This window comes from Zootoca vivipara, chromosome 13 (assembly GCF_965207765.1).
Source record: "Zootoca vivipara chromosome 13, rZooViv2.hap1.1, whole genome shotgun sequence".
Taxonomy (NCBI): domain Eukaryota; kingdom Metazoa; phylum Chordata; class Lepidosauria; order Squamata; family Lacertidae; genus Zootoca; species Zootoca vivipara.
The window spans coordinates 36,102,154-36,122,604 of NC_142596.1; the positions used below are offsets into that span (position 1 = coordinate 36,102,154).

Sequence of the window (20,451 nt, forward strand, 5' to 3'; positions counted from 1 at the left end):
TGGAGAAAAGAAGCCCAGGGAAACAAAGCAAGTTCTCATAAGGATACCATGCTGGGGAATAAAAGGGCAGCGTTTTCTTGTTGGGCTGCGGGAGACTGGGAGTATAAGGTTGTTAGAGCTGCAGAGAGCATTTGGTGCAAGAGGAGCCTTGGGCTGGGTGGCCAGAAGTTTTACTTGCAAACAGGGCCGGCTCTAGGTAGACCCCCGGTGGTGCGGTGTGCCAGGGCGCCGGACCTGCTCGAGACTGCCCTGCTTGCAAAACTGCTTCCACCAAGGAGGAGGCTTTTCGGTGGTTCATTCCCAGAACCCAATTAGCAACTCACCAGGTGAACTTGGATGCCAGAGATCCATCCTGATGGCTTATAAGGAGTGGGAAGTGGATGCTTTAAAAACAGTCATGCACAGGAGGCCTGGGCCTCGTATACAGCAAAAGTCTTCAGTTGGGTGAGCCAGGCCTATAAATTGCTCATGTCCTGGCTTAAAATGGGTGGTACCAGTAGCATCATCACCATCCATCCTTCCTTCCTTCCTTCCTTCCTTCCTTCCTTCCTTCCTTCCTTCCTTCCTTCCTCCCTCCCTCCCTCCCTCCCTCCCTCCCTCCCTCCCTCCCTCCCTCCCTCCCTCCCTCCTTTCCTTGCTTCATTTCCTTCCTTCCTTTCTTCTTTTTTAGAAAATCAGAGGCAGGAGAGAGAGAAGTAAATTGTAGGGCAAAGAAAGATGAGGGAAGAAGAGGAAAAATGAGAAAGATGGATGTATCTGTTCATTAATTTCAGAAAGCAATTTTGGTTCTGAAAGGGGGTAGGACTATAGATCAGTGGTAGAGCATCTACTTTGCCTGCAGAAAGTTCCAGGTTCTGCCCCTGGCAGCACCTTCCCGCAGGGCTGGGGAAAGCTTCTGTTTTCGAATCCCCAGGAGCTGCGGGCAGTCATTATAGACAGTGAACTTGATGGATCAGTGGTTTGACTCAGTGTGAAGCAGCTCCCCGTGTTCCTGTTCTGAAGCCTACTAAGTTTTCAAACTTCAGTCTTCAGAAAAATTTTTGCACAGGGACCACTGGCCTATTGAAACATCCCCATACCCCCTCAACTTCTGAGCATTCCAAGATGGGTTCTAGGGTACATGTTTGGTTGATGCAGAATACTTGTTTATGGCAAGAGCTGAGATCCTTTTCTAGAATTCACTTGTAGGCAACCTTCCAGGGGCTGCATGTCATAAGGTGAACAGGGCATGTCATGCAGTGGGCAACGTTTCCAGCCACACCAAAGTCAGAGGTTTGCACACATGCTCAGCTCTCCGTTTGGGCGAGCAAAAAGCATTATGACACTCATTCCAGCCAGGTAGAAGCATTCAAGGAAGGCGTAGAACATGGTTGGTGAGGGCTGGATAGCGAGGCCTGAAAGGCTGTGTTTGGTCCCCTGCCCCAACCTCTCTGCCTTTGGGCTTCACTATCACCTTACATGAGCTGGTGGAGAAAGAGACCTGGCTTTCTCCATTAAACATCCTACCTTGCCAAATGTGCAGTGGAGTGCCCAGCCAGGGACAGAGAAAGCTGCCATTTGAATTTTATGTATTTATTAAATTTATATACTGCCTTTCACCCAAAGATCTCAGGGTGGTTCACAAGAAGGAATGAACCTCATGGTTAGACAGCTGGCTGAGGAGATCCCTATTGAAGCAAGAGCCCCTAGGGGTATTTTGAGGGTGGATGGAGGTATTTTCTGTCAGTCACAATTTTGTCCTTTCCCCCTATCTGGACCCAGGCTCTACTGCCTCAAAATCTATGGCTTGTCGTCACTGTGGCGCTTGTTCCGTGGGAAGAAGTGGAACGTCTTGAGGCAACGAGTCGACTCCTGCTCCTACGACTTGGACCAGGTGAAGGTTTTCAGGGTGTCTGGGAGGGAGGTAGTTCTGTGTTTCCATGTGGCTTTGCATGTGCACACTCACCCCCTCCCCTCCCCCGTGGTGCATATGCAAAGGGCTTAATTTGGCATTATTTCCAATGGCTTGCTATTTGTCACTGGCTGTGCATCTGTAGGTGTATTGGCAGAACATGCTGCAATTCAACCTTTTGTGCATGTTTCTGAACACCGTGGATGCTGGTGCATATCAGGAACATTCAGACCCAACCTTCATCTTTGCCCATACAATGGCCAGGCACAGCCCCCGTGTTTATCACTCAACCCTGAATCTCACTGTTCTCCGCTGGCCAATTTTCTGCCTGGCTCTCAGGCAATTATAGCCGAAGGGGGCCTAATCCCTGAGAGACTCCTTTGGCAGATGCCTGGTGCCATACAAGTCAGAGCGCTGGAGTGATAAGGGCGGGTGGGGAGGGGGGGAAGCAATTTGAGTAAAAGACACCAAATAATTACAACCATACCCTACAGTGTTGCCATAGTTACCTGCTGCTTTGTGTTTCTATTAAAAGGCTCCATTTAATTCACATCAGATGGAGTTGGGCCCACACATTCCCATCAGGATGTGGATAATGTTTTGAAGTGGGGTGGGGGGGTGGCTCTATCTGCTTCTTACCTTTTACAAAATGTCAAGGTAACAGCATGACCAGTGTGGAGGCTGGGTCCCTGCAATCCCCCACCCTGCTTTCAAACAAAGAGGGGAAAGTGAGGAAGCTAGGGCTGAACTTCCTTACCACTGTTTTATTCCTTTGTCTGCCAGGAGACAAGAGATTGCTGGCCCTGGGGGTGGGGATTGCGAGATGCAAATATTCCTTCCAGCTTCTTCTGTTGTCTCTCTGAGCTTTGGAGAGCTGCTTAAGCAGAGCGTACTGCTGAATTTTGTTTGAGGGCTGTCAGGTTCTTCTCAGTGTAGAGTTGGCCAAGGAGGTCACTGCTGTTCAGTCCTTCCTGGGGTGTGGGTGGCAAGGGGAGTGCTTGTTCTTGTTCTCATCAACTGATGATCTTTTATATCAGAGTTCAGGAACATCAGGTTCAGGGGCTGAATGTGCCCTTCGAAGCCTCTCTGTCTGGCCCCAGGACCACACATTCCCTGCCCAGCCCCAGGCCCTGCTGGCCCTGCTTCACACCCTCCAAGTGTATTGTTATCATTAACATTATCATTATTTGTCTGCCACCCTTCATCCATAGATCTCAGGGCGGTACACAACATAAGATTACAGTATAAAAAACACAAAATACATAATAAAAGTGAGACAAAAAACAAACCAGTATTTCCCCCTCCCACAACACATGTGAAAGGGCATTGAATGTCAATCAGCCCAAGGCCTAGTTGAAGAAGAATGTTTTTGCCTGGCACCTAAAGGTGTATAATGAAGGTGCCAGCTGAACCTTCCTGGGGAGAACATTCCACAGATGGGGAAGCCACTGCAGAAAAGACCCATTCTCATGCTGCCACTCTTCGAACCTCTCGTGGAGGAGGCATGTGAAGAAGGGCATCGGATTATGATTGCAGGCTCCGGATAGGTCCATATATCCATATATCCGTATTGCAGTCCTGAGGATTCATGTAATATGGTCAAACCATCTTGCCTCAGTGAGCAATCTGGCTGCCAAATTCTGTACTAGCTGAAGTTTGTGAACCATCTTCAGAGGCAGCCCTAGCATTGCAGTAATCCAACCTAGAGGGTACTAGAGCACAGACAACAGCAGTTAGGATATGCCTGTCCAGATAGGGGCACAGGTGAGCCACCAGCCAAAACTGACGGAAGGCACTCCATTCCACCAAGGCCACCTGAGCCTCAAGCAACAGCAAAGAATCTAGAAGTATCCCCAAACTGCATACCTTAGAGCTGGCAACCTCCTAGCCATCTGGTCTAGGGAACCACCCACTAACAGTGCCTCAGACTTATCTGGATTGAGCTTCAGTTTATTGGCTCTCATCCAGTCCATTACCAAGGTAAGTCCAGCACAGGCATCCCTAAACATCGGCCCTCCAGATGTTTTGGACTACAATTCCCACCTTCCCCAACCACTGGTCCTGTTAGCTAGGGATCATGGGAGTTGTAGGCCAAAACATCTGGAGGGCCACAGTTTGGGGATGCCTGGTCCAGCACATCACTGCCTCACCTGCAGATGTAAAATAAAAATAAAAAAATTCCTTCAGTTGGTCTTTAAGGTGCTACTGAAGGAATTTTTTTATTTTTATTTTACTTCGACCCAGACCAACACGGCTACCTACCTGTCACCTGCAGATATTCCTGACTTCATACTCTAAACCTGCAAACATTTTCACTGGCTGAAGTGTGTCTTTGAGTTCTGATAATGCCTCTCATTTCCCTGGATGGTGTATGAATGTGTATAGAAGATACACATTCTTCTATGCAGTACAAAGGTATAATTTCCTTTCCGCACTCCGCCTGCTTTTGCCTATGGCCCTACCCTCCACTGGCATATGGCCCCCAGAAGGTTGCCCAGAATGAAATGTATCTGAAAACAGGAAGGATAAGGCTTCTTTGCTCTCAGAGTATTTCAGCCTTGACTCATAACTTAGATTTCTTTTTATAGCTGGCTTCAGCTACTATATGATTGATTTGTGTCCTTTTCCTCCTCCAGCTATTCATTGGTACTTTGCTGTTTACAATCTTGCTGTTTCTTCTGCCCACAACCGCACTGTACTATTTGGTCTTTACCTTGGTAAGTTTGCTGGTGATTTCGTTGCTACTTATAAATGTATTGGTTGCTTTTCAATAGGAATGCACTCAAAGGGATATACAAAAGTTATGAAGGGTGGCTGAACAGTTCCTGGCCGAAGTGGAATGGAGTTGGGTTTGCATGGTCCAAACAGCACTTGGCTCGATGACAGGATGCAAGACTGGGAGGGGAAAGAGGACTTTCCTTCCCCTTCTCCTGGGAGCCAGAAAAGAGTCTGGGATGATTGGTCAATTGATATGCTGGCCTGCCTCAAAATGTGTCTGAGTAGCACTCAATTAAAACAGTTGTGCCAATTGTTGCAATCAGTGGTTGCTGTCTTCAGCCAGCTTCCACCTGCCTGCCTTCTTAGATGTCTGCTTGCTGCCAGTCTAGGATCTACCAGTATCAGTTCCTCCTTCTCCTCCTTAGTCTCAGCGTTGCCCTTGTAAGAGGAGGAGCAGGAGGGGGACAAATATACCATTAATTGTCCTTGGCTCTGGCTCCACCTGCTGTTTGTCTCCCTGCCTTCTGCCCCAGAAGTCCCAATGAGTACAAATGGCCTCTGCTTGCAGCTTCTTCTTTCAGAATGAACAATTAGAGTATTTGACAAACCTAAGTTTGGCAAATTTGTCCAGTGATGGTACTGCTGTAGATTGAACTAAAAAAAACCCTTTTTCTTCCTAGCTCCGTCTACTGGTTGTGATTGTACAAGGCTTGATCCATCTGCTAGTGGACCTCGTCAACTCGCTGCCCTTTTATTCAGTCATTCTCCGTCTCTGCCGGTCCTACAGACTTGCATGTAAGCTCCATACTGTAGTCAAGGCAAGACTTCAGAAGTTGCATATTAGCGGGGAGAGAGGTTGGAAATTTTTGCTTAGAAGCAAGTGACAGGCGTCTGAAGACTGGTCATATGTACTTTAAAGCAGGGTTCAATTTCATAGAAACACTCACCACTGCTGCAGTAACAATGGTTTGCATAAGGCTTGCATGGTACTGGGAAGGCTATGTGTTTAACTGGTTGTTAGTGGGGAGTTCAGGCAAATTATCACCTGTCATTATGCTTTGCGAACAAGATGCTATCACCTCCAACAGCTAAGAAACCTTATGGGCATTCAGTGGTTTTCTGGTGTTCCTGCCACATACATCAGTAGGGTCACACTGACAGGGTCAGAAGGGATATCACCAAAACCCCGTGGACTGTTTCTTGGGAATCTGCCTTCTACCAGGTCAGACTCTTTGCCCATCTAACTCAGTATTGTCTACTTAGACTGGCAGCAGCTTTCCAGAGTTTCCAATGGAGAGGGGGGCCTTTCACATCACCTGCTTCCTGATCCTGTTAGCTGGGGATGCCAAGAGTGGATTGAACTTGGGACCTTCCATATGCAAAGTTGGTGCTCTGCCATTGAGCTATGGTGCCATCATGCTGTACATGCAAGAAGTTCAGAAATGCTAAGGGCATTTAAACAAACACCAGCTTGTTTGAACCCTGAACAAAGTGAATGGAAAAACTGGACTTCTTCTCTAGTTTATTCCCCTTTCTCTGTGATCTTCCTAGCTTGGCTTCTCCTGCATCTTTTAGAGAATCCTTACTGCAAGAGGAGCCATGAGAGCCTGTGTAGTGTAGTGGTTAGAGTGTTGGACTAGGACCCCAGATACAAGGGTTCAAGTCCCCACTTAGCCATAAAGCTCAGTTGGTGACCTTGGGCCAGTCACTGCCTCTCATCTTAGCTTACCTTACAGGGTGATTGTGGGGGGATTAAATAAGGAGGAGAACCATGTGCACCACCTGGAGCTCCTTAGAGAAAAGGTGGAATATAAATGCTAGCCATAAATAAATAATGCCCTCTCGATCTTCTTAGACTCCAATTCCCATCAGCCCCAGCCAACTTGGCCAATAGTCAGGGATTATGGGCGTTGAAGTCCCAACAAGATCAGGAGGGCACCATGTTGACTACTGAACCAATCAGCCAATACAGACTGTATCTTTCCATTACCTACTCTTGTGTATTTTCAGCTGGTGTGAAGTTCAGAGTCCTGGAGCAGGAAGCTGGGAAACCTCTTCGACTTCTAATGCAGGTAAATCATTTCATTGCTTGATGGCCTGTGCTTAGCACTTTTCCTGCTTTTTAGAATAACATTTTGCTCTTCCTTATTGAACTGCTCCCCAAATTTCCCTTCTGTGCACAGGACTAGTCTTCAGTTTTCTGTAGAACATTTAGCCCAGCAAGGAAGGTATCAGTTGCAGCACTCTGGATCCTGTCCAATATGAACAGGCTTCAGTCCCCTAAGATGCTGAGCTAAGCTTGTGTTTAAGTGGCTTGCTGGATCAGGGCCAGAGCCCTTATTATAACATGTAGTGTGAGACTTGCAGTGAATATAGAATAGCCTTATGCTGTCACCTCAAATGATGAATCCTCTAGCCCAGGCTTCCTCAAACTCGGCCCTTCAGATGTTTTGAGACTACAATTCCCATCATCCCTGACCACTAGTGCTGCTAGCTAGGAATCATGGGAGTTGTAGGCCAAAAACATCTGGAGGGCCGAGTTTGAGGAAGCCTGCTCTAGCCATTTCCAGTGGCTTAAAGATTGTTAAGAACTCCACTCTCCTATTTCTGTCTTCCAACAACAGCCATGTCAGAAAAAACACTTAGAGTGCCATTTCTTCGGTATTCTCATGTCAGTTGTGATATCACATTATGCTGAGCTTCTATGCTCCTGTTTCCAAGGGTGTGAAATAGATCACCAAACGGTCAGACATGAAGCTTTAATTTGAGAGGAGCAACTCTTTACACAGGAAAGGAGTTGCACGCACACATCCACACATCCACACCGCTTACCCTGTGCACATGACTCAGCCTTGTCCAGGTACAGCTGCTGCAACTGTCCCTCTCGCTCCTTCTCTCCTGGCAGATAAACCCTCTGACCTACGGCCGCGTGGTGCAGCTGTACAAGCTCCCAACATACAGCTGCTACCCCAAGGACTCCTGGGGCTCTTTGTGCAAGAAGCTGCTTGTTGGTGAGCTGATCTACCCTTGGAAGCATAAAGGAGAGAAGCAGGACTGATTCGCAGCAACTGAGGTGGACTGCAAATGCTTGAGGCCCAGAAAGGAACATTGGAGAGGCAGGGCTGTTACTCCTGGTGAAAGACACCTTGGAAACAGCAGCTGCCGAGTGGTACCCTAGGGATTCTTCATTTTGCCAAGAATGTGTTGGGCGGTCAGTTTCCAAGGAGGGAGGGATTCATTTCAGGAATGGGCTCCCCTTTTCCTCTGGATTGAGGGAATTCCTTCTCCCCACCACCATTCAACGAAACATTATCTAATCCTAAGTTAGAAATTGCCAGCCTAGAAGTATAAGGTGGCCAAATTAACGTGACAGCCGAGAGGAAATCTGTTTTCGTTCGTTTGTTTTCTTATGGTAAGCTGCCATTTCTGCAGGAGCCCAGTGTGTGGTATCTGACACACAATTCCACTTCTTGATAATTTCAGCTTCACTTCTCCCCAGTCCTGACATACAAGTGTCTAGCCCATGTGATTGTGATGATGTGGGTAAAGATGTATGGGCAACACCTGTCACAAGCTTGGGAGCCAAAGGGGTGGCCCAATAAGACCTCCAGTGGTCTGGAGAGTCTGCCCAGCTCCAATCAATTCCTGTTGGGGGACAAGCAGCTGGGGAGAGCCAATGTTTTTATATCCTGCTTGCAGGGTTCCCAAAAGTATTTGGCCAGCCACTGTCAGAGACAGGAGGACGCTGGTCTGGTTGGAGCCATGTCCTCATCCAGGAGGACTTTGTTCTTAAGGTATTATGAATTAATGGGCAAGCTAGCTCTGAAATGTATCATGTAGCTTATGTGGTTGATTTCTCTTTGACAAATACCTGCCATGGTGGGATGTGAGAGATGGACAAGCTGAATCAGGACCATGGCATCTTTAATCCTCTGCCATCTTGATTAGAATGGAGCCCATGTACATCTGTTATTAGCAATGGGAAGAAAGTTCTCATGGGTGCTAATAGGGCTTTACAGTGGTGCCTTGCTAGACAAATTTAATTCGTTCCACGGGCCTTTTCTTATAACGAAAAATTCGTCTAGCGAATCCCATAGGAATGCATTGGATTTTTTTTGGATTTTTTTTTTGCCCATAGGAACGCATTAATTGAATTTCAATGCATTCCTATGGGAAACCGCGATTCGCTAGATGAATTTTTCATAAAACGAATTCGTCTAGCGAGGCAACCTCCGCTCGAAAAATCCTTTCGTTAAGCGGAAATTTCGTTAAGCAGGGCATTCGTTAAGCCAGGCACCACTGTATTCCCATTGAAGATAGCAGGTGGGTGGAATTCTGTGGGACTGCAGGGAGGGCAAGGGGTTCTCCCTGGCATGCTCTCCCTGGCATGCTCCTGATCCATTTCCCACCCACACCAGCTCTTTGTTGAAAAGGAATCAGCTATACAATGTCAAACTACATGACAAACATTGTGTCTAGTCTAGTCCATAGTTAATTACAGAGTTCCTTGCCTCCCCTGCCCCTGGCAAGTGACTAGAAACCCATAGCAGATTATGCAAAATTGGGGGGGGGGGAATGCATTGGAAATTATGTAAATATGCTCCCGGGTCATGACATTTAGTTTTACTCATCCCAGACTTTTGCTTTCTTTTATAGATTATATGGCATGGTTGTTGTTTTCAAAAGTAGCTCCACTCAGCTTGTCACAGCACTTCTACAAGCATATTGTGATATGTCAATTAAAAGGGGGTGGTCATTACAGGCAGTGACCATTTTGCACAAGGGTTCCATTCCCTGCCCCCTGCATGTCGGCGGAATGCATATAAGCCCATCCCACCCTGTTCCACCCCACCCCCGTTCTGCCATCTTCTGGGTCCAAGGACCTGTGCGTATCCAGGACAAATGTAGACTGCCCCCAAACTTTGATATAAATATTTAGTAGAGAATACACACTTGCCATGCTTGTAAAAAACAACATAGACCAGAAACCACAGAAGATCTTTATTATCTAGTATTTGATCATTCTGAGCTCCCTATTACATAAGTTGGCCCTAGTGAGGCTTAGAACAATTAGTAAGCAGATGATGGATCCATGTACTTGGTGATTTTTTAAAATGTTTTAAGACAGTTTATTGGACATTGAATTTATATTGGAGGCAAATCTGCTTTGAGCACTCTAATAGAAGCTGGTGGTAGTGCAGGCAGGATAGCCTCTTATCTGTTGCTTAATTTGGGAGCAGGACTTTATTGTATTTCAGGCAACTTGAAGTGAGGGAAATGATTCCTAGACAAGGAACTGGAAGCATACTTCACTTTTCAAGTCAGCTCCGTTGAAAGTCCTTGGGGCAGATTCTTATTGAACAGCTTTAGAACAGTGTGTTTCTATAAGATGAAGGCCCAAAGTACTCACTGCCTTGCCATTAAGTTTCAAATGAAGAGCCATTACTAAGTGCCACAGTACAAAGCAATAATCGGTGTACCTCTCAAGGCTCCACGATGGCCAAGATCATTCCTGATTTTTTAAACCTTTTTTTAAGTCAAAGCTTTAATGTTCATTTCACCACCAGTCCTTGATTTCCAACATGTCTTCCTCCTACCCATTGGCATTTCTCTGTTTCCGCCATACCTCATAGCAGGTGGTACCTGCCAATCTTAATAGCACAACCACTAGCCTCCAGCTGTGTGACACACTCTCTCTCTTTAGCATTAACATTACTCTCTACTCAGGACAGACATTGACATCATACCCAGGGCACGATTCATGCCAGTGCTGCCATACTTCATCCTCAGGCCGACAGCAATGCCCTGAGTGGGGACTTAAGGGGATTTTGGCAAGGCCAGTGGAGCAGGCCCCGGTCTCGAGACACTCCCAAGGGTGGGGCACTAAGGGGACCCCTTCAAACATGGAGCTGGCTGGCCCTTGCTTAGCTGTGGTTCTGGACTCATTTGGTTTGCTGCCAGCCTTGTGTAGCAACAGCCAAATACACAGTGTTGCCCTTCCTTGCAATTTGATGTGATGTGCTTTGAGGCCCATTTAGTAGCATGGGTGCACCATGCAACACCTCCATGTCTCTCTTTCACCATATGGACTCCCATTGGAGAGAGGCCGTTATTTGTATTTCCCTGCCTTACGTTGACAGACGTGCATTGGATTTGATGTTGCCACATAGCCACTATGTATATTCTTAAGCCATAACAGAGACAACCTTTAGCTGTGACGCTTGTGCCTAGTCATAGAGCCCTGTTCTGTATGCATGTGGTCTTGTGTATGCACAGTGGGCCTTGGAAACACAGTCATAAAGTCACACACTCCATGTTTCTGAACAAGACTCCAATGCTGTACAGAAGAACTATCTCTATGGAAATTAAATCTCTTCGGTTGTGCATCTTGCCATGCTCATTGCAGGATGGAGATCATAAATCGTGCTAATTTCTCTCTCACTTTTACTTGATTTGCTGAGAGTTCGCATGAATGTCCGCTTTCTTGTGTCTGCTTTTTCCTGTGTCTTGCTGTGGTGTGAGCATTGCTGTTGGCCTGAGGGGGGCAGTTTGCCAATCCCACTCTGGTCACAGGCAGAATGGAGCAAGCACTCGGCTTGCTGCACTCAACTTGCTGATGCCAGCACTCTAGAATTCTTGAGAAGGAGACGAGCAGCCTGATCTTCTCTGTCTGCACAGTATCAGTGCCTGTGTTGTCTTCTGCCAAGCATTGGAGAACGCCTGGGAACTCCTGCCCTGCCCTGCCCTGGCATTGCCAAAACAGGACTTTACTTCTCTGTTAGGATACTGCTGCCAATAAAAATGATTTATCTGAGCCTTTCTTGCAAAACTATGTTAGTGCTACACTTAAAAGCAACAAAACCACATCTTAAGCAATGATTATGGTCTAGAATCCCTACCGTAAGTAGAAATACACCACTACAACTACTCTTGCTCAAGCGCCATGCGATGTTGTCAGCAGGAAATATTTCCCTACTCAAGTTACATAGAAAGACTCTGCTTGTGGTTTCTGGGGTTTGCCTTCTAATGCAGTCCAACTGTTTGACTCAGTCCTCCAACCAAAGGCATGAGCCTTGATATAGTGTCACCCATGTGTGCCCACTTCTATTCTGGCACAAGACTGCTAGCGTAAACGGGGGGCCCCCAACCACCATCCTTTGCTGCCCCAATTGATGCCACTCTGGATTCCCAACGGATGGGCTAGTTCTCTAAGATTGCAGTTCCAAAGTGATAGTGGAAAAAAGGTAAAGTGGCAGGGCGTCTGTTTTGTATGCAGAAGGCTCCAGGCTCAATCCTGTGCATCTCTGCTGCCAGTTAGTGTAAATCAGTGGTTTTCAACCAGTGTGCCGTGAATGATTGTCACAGGCAACACTGGCCTCTGTCCCTCTTTCCTTCCCTCCCTCCTCTGATGACCTCTTGCATCTCTGCCTCCCAAAGGCTTGTGTGGCTGTTAGTTGCAGCAACTCTGGGGCTGGCCAGGGGGAGCTTCCCAGGCCCCTGTGGGGCATTGTAAGGAGGCACCTCTCTTTGGGGCAGGGGGGAAGCTCAGAGACCAGGGGCAGCAGCTGCAGCTGCCCAGAGGACTCCCAAGGAGAGGGGAGAGAAGGCTGAGGGAACACTCCACAAGGGAGGATCTTTGGAAAAGGGTGAGAGGCTGGCAGCTCTGCAGGCAAGGGGTGACATAGCTGGGCTCATGAGCCCCAACAGGGGTGCTGCAGAAAGAATGTTGTTGGTCAAGGGAGCCATGGGCTCAAAAAGGTTGAAAACCTCTGGTGTAAACTCTGAGCTAAATGGGCCAAGAGTCTGACTCAATATAAGGCAGCTTCCTATGAGCATCTATCCTTGTTTTTATATTTGGCTTTACATTGTTTCTTTGAGACTTTTTTCTGAAAATGATAAAATTATTATTATTATTATTATTATTATTATTAAGCAATATTAGTGGTCTGCAGTAGTTTGAAATTCCTTGTTCAGATAGCAAACTGCTGGGCCAGTGTCATGCTTTATTTATCTTGAAAATCCACTGCAGCATCAAAATGATTTAATCTTCCTCATCACTGGAAATACAGAGGGATTAGATCATGCAGTACGGTCCACTGAATGAGAAAGGACTCTGAATTTATACCTGCCTCTCGTTCTTCCCCTTCCCCATGCTGCTTCTGCTGCTTTCAGTCTGGATTGGATTCAAACTGCTTAAACCATCTGGTGAGTCAGGGTTGCAAACCATCTGATCTCATGAGCTTTCTGTTTGTCTTGCGTATGTGTGCCAGCTGGCATGTGCATTGGGGAAGTGTAGATGAAGATTTCCAACATTTATTTCTGCTGGGTCTCAAGAGCAGCTTTTGTAGGCCTTTACCAAACTGAATCTGACATGGAAAACCTTCTTAGCAGAAAACACCCTGATCCATTTACAATGGAGAATGTAACATGTCACCCAGGCCATCTTCAAGATAACTGCTCCTGCCATCTACTACTGCAGGAGGGCAATAGCTCAGTGGCAGGGCTTCACATGCAAGAAGTCCCTAGCATTTGCAGGCAGGGCTGGGAAAAACTACCTGAAATGCAGGAGCTTCTACTTAAAAATGAGTCATGCACAAGAGGCCTTAGCCTCATGTTGAGCAATAGTCTTCAACTGGGTGGATCAGGCTAACAAGTTGGTATTGCCTGAACAAATGGGTGGCACTAATAGCATCATCACCATTTTCCTTTTATTTTTTATATATACGAATGAGAGGCAGGAGAGGGAGAAGTAGAATGGAGGGGGAAGTGTGATGACAGGAGAAAACAAAGAGCGAGATGGGCATATCTGGTAAGAAATTTCAAAAAAGGGGATTCCAGGTGCTCATAACAACATCTGAAACATTTACTGCCATGTTGGTGTTTCTGAGGATGCCTTAAGACTTAGTGTGGATGCCCAGGAGCCAATGGAGTTCCTCTCCAATGTATGGAGAACATTCTGAAGGTCTTAGGTGACCTGTTCCTTGGCTAACTAACCCCAGTGCTCCACATTTTCAGTAATAAACTATTAAGTGTTGCAGATGTCCATGCCAGTAACCAAAGAAATGTTTGACTGGTGATTATGGTTACAAATGTTGGATGACTCTACAAAAGTACTTCTCTAGTCTATTGGCCTGAATGGAAACTCTCATTGTGACTCATATATACAAAGGGCTAGAAAAGCATTTGAGTCTGTATTTGTTTTAAAGCTGAGGTCATAAAGCGATACTCAGTGAACAAGATGGCCAATGCAACTTAAAAGTACACAATTGAAAAGCCAACCAACCAAGCAGATTTGTCACAGCATGTGGCAACTGGATGCTTTGGATTCCAACTCCCATCAGCCCCAGCCATAAAGGGAGCAGAGGGCACCAGGATGGGGAGGGCTACCCTATGTAGAATATTAGATCAAAGAGTCTCCATACTAACCAGCTATATTCTAATTCAGAAAATCCCCTCTGATTTTTCTGGCTTCCACTCCAAAGATAAGTCACCTTGCTTTTGATATACTTGCCTTGATTTGCCAGGAAAGGATTTTAAGTTCATCAGGTCAAGTCCTCAATTGGGAGATAAGACTCCTACTTACTAAAAATGCCTGGATGAATTGGCACATACTGTTATGGACTATTACAGTGGTTCTCCCGGGCGGGAGGGCGGTGGGCAGTGAGGAAGCTATGGTGCTCCAGATGTTGTTGTATTCCATCAGCCCAAGCCAGCATTTCCAATGGTTGGGGATAACAAGAGTTGTAATTTCAGCAACAGCTGGCAGGGCATGGGCTCCCTATCAGTCTCAACCCTGGGATCGGATTCCCCTTTGGGCAATGAACTAGAGGACTGGATCCAAAGACGAACAGCATCCCAGTCCAGTCTTAGAAGCAAGTTCATAAGAAGCAAGTACCTGTGCCCCTCCTACTAAAGATGTGAAATTGCCATCCTCTGACTCAGAAGCCTCCTTCACAGAAGCCCAAGCACAACTCTGCTCGACTGGAGTAAAAAAAATAATGCCAGAGTGGACTGTTCCTTCTGAGTCACCTTTCAGGAAAAGTGGAGATTACCATTGAGATAGTTCTTCTGCTCCTATATAAGGCTCAGTCAAAAGCTATCTGTTGCTGAAGCAGCATTACAGTCTTGTTCTCCTATAGTGCAGCCTGAGCCCTACTTGGATGTCAGGATTGCGTCATAACGCCATCCCTGCTTCAAGGGTCAGAGTCCTCAAGTGAGAAGTCATCCCCCATAATGAAGGGGACAGTGGTAGACGTTTGTTTCTTCTATTGATCAGCTGTTTCCCAACTTTCTTCCATCATGGAACTCAGGGCAGTATGCAGAGGTTTCCCAGGGGGGTTTCCCATCCAAGTGGTTGCTTGGCAGACAGCCTCCAAGGTGGTGGTAATTTTATTTCATTTAGGAATGAGTTGCTTCCTGTGAAGGGGAAGGAATGTAGCTTAGTGGTAGAGCACCTAATTTGCCTTGCATGCAAGAGGTCCCCTGTTCAATCCCCAGCATCTCCCAAGTAGGGTTGAGAATCATAGAATCGTAGAATTGTAGGGTTAGAATGGACCACAAAGATCATCTAGTGCAACCCTCTGCAATGCAGGAACCCACAACCTTGAGATTAAGAGTCTCCTGCTATACTGACTGAGCTACGTCCCCTGCCTGAAACCCAGGAGATCTGCTGCCAAACAGTGAGGTAAACAGACCAGTGGTCTGACTTGGTATAAGGCAGCGTCCTATGTTCCTATATTTTATTATTCTCCCTTTTGAAAGCCTGTGTAGTGGTTAGAGTGTTGCACTAGGATTTGGGAGACCATGATTCAATTCCCTACTCAGCCATGAAACTCATTGGGTGAGCTTTGGCCAGTCACTTTCTCTCATAATGCTAGAACTCATGAATATCCAATGAATGTTGTGAAATTCAGGACAGATAAAATAAAGCACTTCTTCATGCAGCACATAGTTAAAGTATGGAGCTTACTTCCACAGGAGACAGTGATAGACAAATTCATGGAGGAGAAGGCTATCAGCAGCTACTAGCCATGGCAGAGGCACCTGACTATCAGTTGTTGGGAAATGATGAGGGAGAGGGCAGAGTGTTCTTGTGCTTGGGTCCTGCTTGAAGGTGTCCCAGAAACATCTGCCACAGTGAGAGCAGCACGCTGGACTAGATGAGCCATTGTCCTGACCCTGAATTCTCTTCTTATGCTCTTACGTTATGTTCTTCTAGGGTGATGTATCAAAGGATCTCTCCAATGGGACAGGGTGGTTGTTTTTTAAATGTCAGTCAATTTTACATCTGATTGCCTTGCTGGATGCTGAGCTGCCAAGCACAGGGGAAAGTTTCACATGTGAACAAATTGAATGTTTGTTTTAAAACGCCACTCTTTCTCTACTTGTAGCCAAGACTTCCTTCCTGGCCTGGCGTCGCTTTTAAAAATCTGCCCGGCTTTTAAACAGTTTGCTGAACAGCTCCAGCCTAGCAGGCAGAACAGGCTAGGGTTCATTGTCCTAACATGTTATCATAACAGCAGATGCGGGGGGTGAGGGGGTGGACCATGCCTGTCCGTTCCTAGCTGGATGCTCTGCAAAACTCTCATTGCATAAACAAGGCTAAAGAGGGTTAAGATCAACATCACCTATAAGAGAGAAAAGTGCAACCTGGAAAAGATCTTTGCACATCCCAATCCTGATTGCATTGCCTACTATTTCTTGCAATTGCATGTTTTGTATGCCATTTAGTTTGGTTGTGAGACCATGTGATCAGAGTCTGCCAGAGCAATTCTACCACAAGAAACCAAATTGACAAGATCCATCCATCCCTTATCTCCAGTGTAAAGGATCTCAGTTGCTGAATATGCAAAGGAACGCGTACTGTAAATAACAGGAAGTGATTATTTTCGTCTTTTTTTTCCTTTTTACCTTGATTTGCTTTTTGTAAATGTATTCTTTTGTTCTTTAAATTTTACTTTGTACTTTTTCTGATTTGTTCTTTATGATTTGTAGTTTTCATTTTCTGTTTATTTTTTCTTCGTTATGTATGTTTTTAAAAAACTGAATAAAGATTTTAAAAAAATTAAAAAAGGATCTCAGTTGCTAAGGCAAGACACTTGTCTCTTCTGGAGACTTTGAAGATCAGGGTAAATGGGCTGGTGGTGTAGGAAGTTTCACAGGTTCAGCCATTGGTCATCCAGGATGGAAGCATCCTGTCCAAATACCCTGCTAGCTACAGTGGATGGTGGTTTTCACCTAGAATGCTTTGCTTTCCCTAAAGAGAGGGGATTTCTATAAGCAAGTGCATGTGAAGAAATCCCTGGAAAGCTCACCAGCTTTATCAAAACCCAGTGGATTACAGCTACACATTCTCTCTTCCCCACCCCCTTGCCTGCCCCCCCCCACTCTTATTTCCCAGACTGGCCCCCACGCCTGTAATTTCCTTTCTCTATCTTGCTTTCTCTGCACCCCTCTAATATCAGAGAGAGTATTATCTGTTGTGGTCTTTTAATCTACAATCCCTCCAATCCCTCGAGAAGGCAATTGGCAGAAGGGGTAATGTGAAAGAGAGGGAGGAGCAGAAGCGCCAGAGGGTCCCAACTAGGCAGCTGCTGCTGCTGCTGCTGCTTCATTTGTCTTCTGTCAATACTGTCATGAGCTGGTGCTGTTTTAAATAAGATATTTTGGACCCCTGCCTTATCCAGAGAAGCATTAACTGGGCTAAGGACTAGCATCCCAATTCAGGTCTTTGTAGGACAATGATGAGGTTGCAGATTTATTTATTTTATATATTAGGTTTATATCCCAACCTTTCCTCCAAATAACTCCTTCACCTATCCTTACAAAACAACCCTGTGAGGTAGGTTAGGCTGAGATACAGTGACTTGCACAAGGTTACCCAGGGAGCTTCATGGCTGAACGGGGATTCAAACCCTGGTCATGGCCCAACACCACACTGGCTATCCAGTGTTAACTACCAAGTACATGAAAAGACAGGAAAATAAAATGGTCAGGGAGAACCGTGGGGCGGACCCTTCTGCCCAGAGCAATACTGCAGGATGGCGGAAGATGCCTCAAACTGGTCGGTGGTTATTTTAGCTCAGTACTGTCTGCAGTACTGACCAACAACTGCTCTCCAAGCTTTCAAGTACTGTAGGTGGATTTTCCCAGGTTTACCTGGAGATGCCAGTTATTGGACCTGGGACCTTCTGTATGCAAGGCAGATGCTCTGCCACTGAGCTATGGCCGTTCCCCTCCCACATCCTATGTGAAGTGGTCCGGTGCTGGTACGGGTAATTGTTAAGCTGCCCTGGATCTTTAGGAGAGCAGAAGGATGCATCTCAACAAAGAACTGAGTTTGAAGCCAACACTGGTCCTTTCCAGTTATACAACCTCTTGGGCCTTTTCACATCTAGAAATGGTAGGCGCTGTTTCTCTAGCGGATATTTTGTTTGTTCTGAGAGAGGGGTGGGGAAAACACTTCTCAAAATAGAAAAGGCCGTGGGAGAGAGTGCACGTGCCAACAGCTCCTCATAGAGGCTGGGAAGTGGGGAAAACTTATGTCCTCTGGTTAATAGAGAAAGGACCTCTCCTGACCTTTGCTCTGCTGCCATCCTCCTCCTCCTCCAAGGCTCTGCAAATACACACACACACACACACACACACACACACACACACACACACACACATATATATATATATATATATATATATATATGAATGAGAGTGAAGGCAGCATCCAAAAAGTCAACTTCTGCAGATACTCTGTCTCCCTTTGATCACATGTCGTTAAGACCTCTCTCAGGACCATTAGAGCAGGGGTGAGGAAGCAGTGACCCTCCAGATGTTGCTCGACTCTAGCTCCCATCATTCTTGGCCCTTGGCCATGCTGGCTGGAACTCATGGGAGTTGGGAGTCCAACAACATCTGGGGGACCACAGGTCCCCCATTTCTGTGTGAGAGAGAAACCAATGTTGTCTTCCAAAATGAAGCGAGTGGCAGCAGTAAAAAAAGGTGAATTCCATGTTAGAAATTGTTATGAAATGGGTTGAAAATAAAAACACTGATATCACAAGAACCTGAGAACATCAGAAGAGCCTGCTGGATCAGGCCAATGGCCCACCTAGTCTAGCATCCTGTGGGAAACTAGCAAGCAGGATTCGAGCACAAGAGCACTCTCTACTCTGGCAGTTTCCAGTAACTGGCACTCAAAAGCATTGTCACCTCCAACTGTGGCACAGAGCATAGTCATCATGGCTAGTAGCCCTCAATAGCTCTCGCATCCATGAATTTGTCTGATCCTCTTTTAAAGTCATCCAGGTTGGTGGCCATCACTGTGGCCTGTGGGAGTGAGTTCCATAGTTTTAACTATGCATTGCATTAAAAAGTCATTCTTTTTGGATGTCCACATGTTATGATAAAAACTTTTCTCTATACACTTTCTCCATGTCATGCCTAATTTTATAAACTTCTAGCATGGCCTAAATGGCCTCAGTCCAGTATACCTGAAGGAGCATCTCCACCTCCATCGTTCTGCCCAGACACTGAGGTCCAGTACCGAGGGCCTTCTGGCGGTTCCCTCACTGCGAGAAGCAAAGCTACAGGGAACCAGGCAGAGGGCCTTCTCGGTGGTGGCGCCCACCCTGTGGAACACCCTCCCATCAGATGTCAAAGAGAAAAACAGCTACCAGATTTTTAGAAGACATCTGAAGGCAGCCCTGTTTAGGGAGGCTTTTAATGTTTAATGGATTGTTTTATTTCATTTTCTGTTGGAAGCCGCCCAGAGTGGTTGGGGAAATCCAGCCAGATGGGCGGGGTATAAATAATAAATTGTTGTTGTTGTTGTTGTTGTTGTTGTTGTTATGTCAGCTCTTACTCACCTTTTCTCTAAACTCAAAAGTCCCATGATGCCACTATGACAACTTGATAATCATACAGATCTGTGGTGTGACCTCACTTTCCATACTGTCTAAAGTTCCAGCTGCTGCATCACACAAAAGATACTGTAGAGCTGGAAAAGTTTCAGAAAGGGGCAAGCAAAATGATCAAATGTCTGGAACAAACACACACACACCCATGAGGAAAGGGACTTTTTAGAGGGTGAGGGGACATGATAGGGGTGTTTTTTAAAAAAAACTATGCACATGATGGAGAAATATTAGAACTTAGGAGCTACCCAATGAAGCTGAATGGTAGAAGATTCCAGACAGATAAAAGAAATGAAAGCCTATTGAATCCACTTCTGCAAAAGGCAGTGATGGCCACTAGCCTGGGTAGTTTTAAAAGAGGATTAGACAAATTGATGAAGGAGAGGGCTATCCATAGCTTACTGTCAATGGTTATGTCATACCTCCGCTGTTGGAGACAGTCAGTATGCCTCTGAATAGAAGTTGCTGGGAATTGCAGGTAGAGAGAATATTGCCCAGTGAGGTGGGGCAGCTGGGCCTCCATTGCTTTTCCAGCTTCCCAACACTGTGGGTCACTGCCTCTTACTGAGAGGAGGAGGGCTGAGGTACAGGGCCCTCAGCGTGGTGCACTATGTAGCAGCAGAACCAACCTGATGCTCCTTCTGTCATGCAGTAGGCTGCTCTTCCTGCGCTCCATCCCTCCCCTTCTGGTAAGTGGCAGTGACCTGCCATGTTGGGAAGTCAGGAGAGCAAGCGAGCCCTTGCCACGCTGCCTCACCAGCCACCAATAAGGGAGGGTGCACTTTTGCTTGTGTCCTATTTGCTAGTTTCCGACAGCATCTGCTTGGCCACAGTGGGGACATGATGCTAGGCCAGATGGACCTTTGGTCTAACCCATCAGGACTTTTATGCTCTTTAAACACCCACATGTTAAGTCCTCCTCTAATCCCCAAT

At 46.3% G+C, this 20,451-nt stretch overlaps 1 protein-coding gene and 1 long non-coding RNA gene across 5 annotated transcripts in view; one reads left to right on the plus strand and one right to left on the minus strand.

Annotated features, from left to right (window-relative positions):
* PIGQ (phosphatidylinositol glycan anchor biosynthesis class Q) overlaps positions 1-9,174 on the plus strand; it is a 37,458-nt gene extending 28,284 nt beyond the window's left edge. For all 4 annotated transcript variants that reach the window (XM_060282874.2, XM_035132094.3, XM_035132093.3 and 1 more), the window contains exons 7-11: positions 1,762-1,873; positions 4,528-4,608; positions 5,290-5,404; positions 6,620-6,681; positions 7,515-9,174. In XM_060282874.2, the coding sequence (XP_060138857.1) occupies positions 1,762-1,873; positions 4,528-4,608; positions 5,290-5,404; positions 6,620-6,681; positions 7,515-7,667 (523 nt within the window). In that variant the 3' untranslated portion in view covers positions 7,668-9,174. The remainder of the gene's footprint in view (positions 1-1,761; positions 1,874-4,527; positions 4,609-5,289; positions 5,405-6,619; positions 6,682-7,514) is intronic.
* LOC148683692 (uncharacterized) overlaps positions 1-20,451 on the minus strand; it is a 39,697-nt gene that overhangs the window by 6,168 nt on the left and 13,078 nt on the right. The gene's annotated exons all lie outside the window — the stretch shown is intronic.